The sequence below is a fragment of the Salvia hispanica genome, chromosome 3, assembly GCF_023119035.1.
Source record: "Salvia hispanica cultivar TCC Black 2014 chromosome 3, UniMelb_Shisp_WGS_1.0, whole genome shotgun sequence".
NCBI lineage: Eukaryota > Viridiplantae > Streptophyta > Magnoliopsida > Lamiales > Lamiaceae > Salvia > Salvia hispanica.
This window is the reverse complement of record NC_062967.1, coordinates 3530468-3537639: the sequence shown is the minus strand read 5'-3', so window position 1 is coordinate 3537639 and position 7172 is coordinate 3530468. Positions and strand designations below refer to the sequence as shown.

The 7172-nt window shown below is 39.8% G+C and overlaps 2 protein-coding genes across 2 annotated transcripts; both read left to right on the top strand.

Moving 5' to 3' along the window:
* The first annotated feature begins 280 nt into the window (after positions 1-280).
* LOC125216896 (ABC transporter G family member 14) lies at positions 281-3376 on the top strand. The gene is made up of 5 exons (XM_048118683.1): positions 281-533; positions 792-1584; positions 1950-2126; positions 2275-2459; positions 2553-3376. The coding sequence occupies exons 1-5, from the start codon at positions 381-383 to the stop codon at positions 3195-3197; spliced, it is 1953 nt and encodes a 650-aa protein (XP_047974640.1). The 5' UTR covers positions 281-380; the 3' UTR covers positions 3198-3376.
* A 1659-nt stretch (positions 3377-5035) lies between these two features.
* Positions 5036-6960, top strand: LOC125214824 (glycine-rich protein A3-like). Its single transcript, XM_048115989.1, has 3 exons — positions 5036-5183; positions 5793-6091; positions 6564-6960. Exons 2-3 carry the CDS (start codon positions 5821-5823, stop codon positions 6794-6796), a joined length of 504 nt encoding a protein of 167 aa, XP_047971946.1. The 5' UTR covers positions 5036-5183; positions 5793-5820; the 3' UTR covers positions 6797-6960.
* Positions 6961-7172: the final 212 nt, after the last annotated feature.

Here is a 7172-nt window from a genome sequence, read left to right as displayed (position 1 = left end):
GATGAAGCAAGGAGAATTAGTGGTAAGAGAGGGAGAATGGTATAAGAAGAACAAAGAATAAGATGATGAGAGAGAGTTATGGGATGCTATAGTGATGAGAAATGTACAGTAATCCAGAGGAGATTAACATAAATAACTGATTTAGACAAGTGTAAAAGATCAATAATAAAAAGAGGTGGGATCCCACCAAAGAGGTAAGGCCTACATCATGAACACTTTAATTCATGAGAGATCCTTGTTCCAAGTCTTTGCTTATATATCTGTATCAACCACTTCATTTGCAGCCATAAGTTCAAAAGCAGCATTTTAGAGTCTCTCTTCTCCCCCAGCTTACCACACTACTATTTCAGTTTCAGCTTCAGCTTCACTTAGATTTCACCATGCCCCTCTGTTCCGTTGCACCAAAACCGGAAAACGATGGCACTCAGCTTGCCACAGGTCTTCCAACCAGGCCGGAAGGTTGTGATACAGTTTATCCATCTTTCCCTTCGCAGCCCTTTCTTCAACGGGTATCACACCCCATCACTCTAAAGGTGATCTCTCTCTCTGTACGCACACACAAATCTTTCACATAGTGGGATAGAAGCTAGCACAAACATTCATGTTCGTAATACCCTCTGATAGGTAGGTAGCTTACATGTTTAAAGATGCATTGGATTATGGAACTTAAACTAGCAGTGCTAACTTAAAAAGATTACTAGTGGTCCGGACAAGATGAAGATTATAATTTAGAAAAGCACTTCTGCAATAGATAACAAATGAACAGTCCTAATTATGTTCTTATGTTTCAGTTTGAAGAGGTTGTTTACAAAGTAAACTTGGAAAGAAAAGGCACTTGTTATGGAGGAACATCAAGCGCCAAAGAGAAGACGATACTCAATGGGGTGACAGGCATGGTTTCTCCGGGAGAGATACTGGCCATGCTTGGTCCATCGGGCAGTGGAAAAACCACCCTCCTTACAGCTCTCGGAGGCCGCCTCTCCGGGAGCTTATCAGGAAAGATCACATATAACGGTCAGCCATTTTCAGGTTCTATCAAACGACGAACTGGATTTGTTGCGCAGGATGACGTTCTATATCCTCATCTTACTGTGTTTGAAACTCTTTTCTTCACTGCACTACTAAGACTTCCTAAAAGCTTGACCAAAGAAGAGATAATACAGCATGTGGAGCATGTTATCACAGAACTGGGTTTAACCAGGTGTCGGAACAGTATGATAGGAGGGCCACTGTTCAGAGGAATATCAGGAGGTGAGAAGAAACGGGTGAGCATAGGTCAAGAAATGCTAATCAACCCGAGTCTGATTTTATTAGATGAGCCCACATCAGGTCTTGACTCAACCACTGCTCAACGGATCTTGAACACAGTAAAAGGGCTAGCTAGTGGAGGTCGAACAGTAATAACCACCATTCATCAGCCTTCTAGCCGGCTCTACCATATGTTCGACAAGGTAGTATTGCTCTCCGAAGGCTGCCCAATCTACTACGGCCAAGCATCAACTGCCATGGAATATTTCTCTTCCATTGGCTTCTCAACATCCATCACTGTCAATCCTGCTGATCTTTTGCTCGATCTTGCCAATGGTAATCATAAGTCTTTACTTTCTTTAGGCCACCATAATTTTTTGCTACATGGCAGTCAATAAGCTTATTAAAACTTATCTTATGTCCTTTCTCGGACAAAAGATAAATATCACTTAGAGCACTTGTGATAGTTATCATTGAAATTTTAATGGAGTTTAAATGGCCCCACCCGTATAATATTCCGCATTCATTAATAAGGATCACTTAGATCTTATATTAATCCATTACTGCTCCATGGAACTTGACACCTGCTAACAAGGACATTTTTCTTACTGTAAGCCCAAAGTAATCATTTGAGACTATTAACAAGATGAACTATTTGTTCATGTCGAATGATAATTAATGACATTTTATATTAAATCCAGGGATTGGACCTGATTTCCAGCATGCTACTGAGCACAATAACTGCACCCAGCAAGACCCTACATCTGTGAGAGAACTTCTCATCTCTGCCTATGACAAGAACATTTCTACAAGGCTAAAAACTGAGCTTTTCAGTTCAGATGTGAGTAGCTACAGTAACACAAAGGAAACCTCCATAAGTAAGTCTACGAAGTCTCCTCCCTCTTACTAATACAGCTTTTACCTTTACCAATCTTGAGAGTCAGAAAACAATCTGCTCCAGATTGCTAAATGCATCTTTACTGTCTTGCTGATCAAGAACATATTGTGATTTTCCATATGGTCCAGGGAATGTGAAATCACAGAAATGGTGCACAACTTGGTGGCATCAGTTTAAGATATTGCTCTTACGGGGACTGCGGGAGCGAAGGTTTGAAGCCTTCAACAAGTTAAGAATCTTTCAGGTCCTAAGTGTGGCAGTACTTGGCGGGCTCCTATGGTGGCGCACCCCATCATCTCATATAGATGACCGTGTAAGACTTTTTTCCTATGTCATTACATGAGTTGTACTATTAGTTAAGCTTGACTGACATCTCTAATGGGTTGAGATATTTTGAATTGTGCAGACTGCAATGCTGTTCTTTTTCTCAGTGTTCTGGGGCTTCTACCCACTTTACAATGCTGTTTTCACTTTCCCTCAAGAAAGAAGAATGCTAATCAAAGAAAGGTCGTCTGGCATGTACCGGCTATCTTCCTACTTTGCAGCCAGAACAGTGGGAGACCTTCCTCTGGAGCTCGCACTACCAACAGCATTCACGTTTATCTTTTATTGGATGGGTGGCCTAAGCCCGGACCCAGTTACCTTTATCCTCTCTCTGCTGGTTGTCCTTTTCAGTGTCCTTGTTTCTCAAGGCCTTGGCTTGGCATTTGGTGCCATACTAATGGACGTCAAACAAGCAGCAACTTTAGCATCAGTAACAACAATGGTGTTCCTAATCGCTGGAGGATACTATGTTAGACACATCCCACCCTTCATAGCATGGTTAAAATATCTCAGCTACAGCTACTATTGTTACAAACTTCTTCTCGGGATTCAGTACAATGAGAACGACTACTATGAGTGTGCAAAGGGAGTTTACTGCCGAGTTGGAGATTATCCTCCCATAAAAGCAGTAGGTTTCGACCATTTGTGGTTGGATGCCTTTATCATGATGCTGATGCTGGTGGGTTATCGGCTTCTTGCTTACCTAGCTCTACAACGGGTGCAGTGAAGGATTTCTAACCGGCGGAGGGTGAAACAACTTTTTTCACATCATTCAACCGAGCAATAATGTTAGTTTAGGTCAATACCATTGCCAGGTTTTTGATCATAGATATTTACATATTTAAAATAGTACTACTACTCTCTGGCAGTGGTTCGCATAAATCTGATCATGCAAAACTCTTAATATCTTGTTCTAAAAATTTCAAGCATCAACAACAAGAGATATCACAAGAAAATATGCCATATAAAAGAAGATAACAAGTGGAACTAACCTCATACCAACCAGCATTTGCCAACAGAATGTGGATCTATGTGGGGCATATGAATCCTCTAATTGCTTTAGATTTACAACTTCCTGCAAAATACATTATCCACAAAAAGAAAGCACCTCTTGGGAAACTGAATAATCCAAGATGCGTGTGATAGTGAACCCCAGCAAAGGTATAAATGTCTAATCAATTCTAGTCCACTATTTTTCCTTTTCCTCTATATCAGTTATAATTTCAGTTAATCACTGTGAATCTTCTGATTAAATCTCCTCAGCAGTATAAAGACACAACCCTCCCCATATGATAACTTTTGCAGCACAACGATGATGAGCATTCACTAAAAGACTGTCCCATACATCCTACACTATGTATTCAAAAAAATATAGCATGAATCTCGAAGAAAAAATCAAACAATAATGCCTCATCAAGCATCACTTATTCAGAGAAAACCAGAAAACTAACATGCACAACTTGCAACCTAATTTCACAACAGGACAAACACAAAGAACAAATCAGAATTCGACAACAACGAAGCTTGGTGTTATGGAAAAGGAGGGGTCAGAGATCAAGACAGATAACCAATTTTAACAGACTAATACATGCTTAGATCAAACTAACTCTCTGACAAATTGAGTAAAATAATTGGAGAAGGGCCACTCTATCTATGAGTGGATTCTTGAATATAACAAATCCTTGTCATTTTCTACTTGATGTAGTGCAGTGCCCACCATTCAGCACACACTTTTTGCAATTTGCAAACAGTAGAAAGAGACAACCACATGTACAATACCGTCATTTTCATCGTCTGATGATAGACCGCGGTGATCCATTGACACTGGCTGTATCTTTGCAGAGATTGACCCCTATTTTTTAATAGAAGAAAACAATCAATTCTTTGAGGTGGCTGATTCAAAAAAGCATATACATTATACATACATCGCACCGGTAGATTTGAATTGGACCGTTCATCATGGAGAATCAGCTCTCAACATCTCATTCAAATAGAAATGCCACACTGTGGAACACTGAAACAAGTTAATAATGCCTCTCAACATCTGATATTGGGAGAAATTAAATATAGAGAATTCTTAGCGTAGGAATCAAACCATGCCAGGAAAAGTTGTTGGGGGTTGAGAATCGAAATAGATCGAGTAAACGTCTACTGATTTAGCGGATTCATGCTTTGATTTGAGAGTGAGGGCTCAGAATCGCAATGGGGAATTCCAGTAAACGGTAAATTGAGGGAAAATTTCTCCATTGATTCTGATTTTAACATTGAATTGGTGTTAAACATGAACCAATTGATATATGGAATAGTTTCCATTGCCTTTGTGCTTCGCGCGCAAAACATGAAAGCCTGTGCGTGGGTCCGGGTCGGTTGAAAACGACTGAGTTGAGCTCAATAATTGTAGGCAGAATAAATTGGGCCGGCTCGATAAATGGGCCTCACTGATCCACCTTATGAATAGACAAAAACTTATCCAATTAAAATTAGTAGTACTATTTCAAAAATAGAAAGTAGACCAAATAGCCACGTGTCAGTGCGAAGAAATATCTATAAGAACACGTCATGGACGCGTATAAGCAACGCGGAGAATCGAATTTAATTTACCATCAAATTCGAAAGGTTGTTATTTCCTTGCTATAAACATCCGCAAATCTGCGCACATCCGTTCTTCTTCTCACATTCAATTCTACCGCACGCTTTTTGTGATATTTTGAAGGTGATCTCTCAATCTCTATTTTCTATATATATAGCTTTACTATTTTTTTTTTGTACCGTGTTTCTGTGTAATACGTGAAAGGTTTGTATATGGATCCGATTTGCTGCGGTTGTGATCAGTTTGTGCAATTTATACGTTTGTTTTGTTTGGTTGATCTATTGATTTTGATTGTTATTTTGGTAGAAATTCATGCATTTTTTTGTGAATTTTATGATTTCGTAAAATTGGTTAACTGACTAAAATCTTTTTAAATTAAGAGAAATCGAATGAAACTGTTTTTTGATTCAAAAATTCAGCAGTTTTGCAGTGCATGTTGTTCCTTTTTTTCATATTTAAATATTAGTATGTTTGATTTTGTTTGTGGAAACTGGAAATGTTGTTAGTTTATGAGGAATCATTGACTATGCTTTATTATATTCATAAAGCGCTTGAGGTTAGGAGATTGATTTTAGTTGAGATGTAGGTATCCTTGTTTTAGAAGCATTACCTTGTGCCTTTTAGTTGCATTCGTGAGTTATATATACTATTAAATGTAGTACTCCATCTTATAAATATAATAATCTATAACACATGCTCAGTTGCTCATCATCCTATTTTAATTTATTTCAGTTGATTGCAACAAGTAAGATTAGACAGAATGGGAGGTGGAAAGGACAAACATGATGAATCTGACTCATCTGACAAAGGGCTCTTCTCTGGTCACAGCCATTATCCGCCTGGATACCCACCGGGGCAGTACCCACCCGCACCTGGAGGCTACCCTCCACAGGGCGGCTATCCTCCAGCAGGATATCCTCCACACCAAGGTTATCCCCCGGCTGGATACCCCCCTCAACAAGGCTACCCGCCAGCTGGATACCCCCCTCAAGGCTACCCGCCAGCGGGTTATCCTGGTCAACATCACTCAGGTGCTGTACCTCGATTTTTGTATCCCAATGCCTGTGTTGTGCTGAATGACAGAGTGGTTGAGCATCTTATGTATTGTATTGTGTTCATTTAGAGGGTGGCATAGGTGCAACTTCACGTGATAACTGTGGTTACCTTGTTTCATAAATAGTCTCGTTTCGTCTTCTGGTTTAACGGATGTGACCAGGGTTGAGCTTGGAAGCTCTTAGTTTTGTGAAATCTAAATGTTTGATAACTGTCGGGTTGAAATTGAATATGATATGCACATTTGAGACGGACGTTGCACCCAAAATTGGGTATGCTATCACCATATTTGTGGAATGATTATCTTTTTAGAATGCCAATCTCACTAGTCCTTTATTCCATCTGAACTGCATTCAACCATCCGACTTTGTGTTCTCCATATAAGTTCTATGTGCTATATCGATATAGATTCAGTATGTAGAGGAATCTCACAAAGGTTTCCCCTTTCAGGAGGAGTTGGAGGACTGATAGCCGGAGGTGCTGCTGCTGCCGCTGCTGCCTACGGTGCCTCTCATATGGCACATGGAGCACACGGACATGGAGGCTATGGAGCTTATGGTCATGGCATGATGGGTGGTGGTCATTATGGCCATGGGAAGATGAAGCATGGCAAGTTCAAGCATGGTAAGTTCGGGAAGCACGGGAAGCACAAGGGCAAAGGCATGTTCAAGAAGTGGAAGTAATCATCCCTCCTTGACATTGAAACTATGATATATATACATATGAATCAGCCGTAATGACTCTGTATTTTCCTTTTTCTTTTTTATCAACCTATAGCTAGCTCGGCCTGATGGCATTAGAGCTAGTGCTCCTATTTCTTAATATTTAGTGTGACTTTACCTCCAAACTTGTTGCTTGATCTAATACGGATACCACTCATGTTTCTAACCACGGTGGGTATTTGATTGTTTATGATATGAGTATGATGTGGTATCTTAAAGTCAGATGTTTTGGTGATATATTGTTGGTGGAATGTTGGAAGTTTTGTTTTTTAACTTCTTTTCGTTCAAAGATGTTGCTGTGTGTTCCTTTCTTCTCTTCTTGAAATCATGATTTCAT

Bases quoted from the DNA above. Each gene is read 5' to 3' on its own strand.
- LOC125214824 (XM_048115989.1), top strand. From the start codon at position 5,821: ATGGGAGGTGGAAAGGACAAACATGATGAATCTGACTCATCTGACAAA. The intron at 6,092-6,563 runs GTGCTGTACCTC...TTCCCCTTTCAG, and splicing joins TCCTGGTCAACATCACTCAG to GAGGAGTTGGAGGACTGATA.
- LOC125216896 (XM_048118683.1), top strand. From the start codon at position 381: ATGCCCCTCTGTTCCGTTGCACCAAAACCGGAAAACGATGGCACTCAG. The intron at 534-791 runs GTGATCTCTCTC...CTTATGTTTCAG, and splicing joins CACACCCCATCACTCTAAAG to TTTGAAGAGGTTGTTTACAA. The intron at 2,127-2,274 runs GTAAGTCTACGA...CATATGGTCCAG, and splicing joins CACAAAGGAAACCTCCATAA to GGAATGTGAAATCACAGAAA.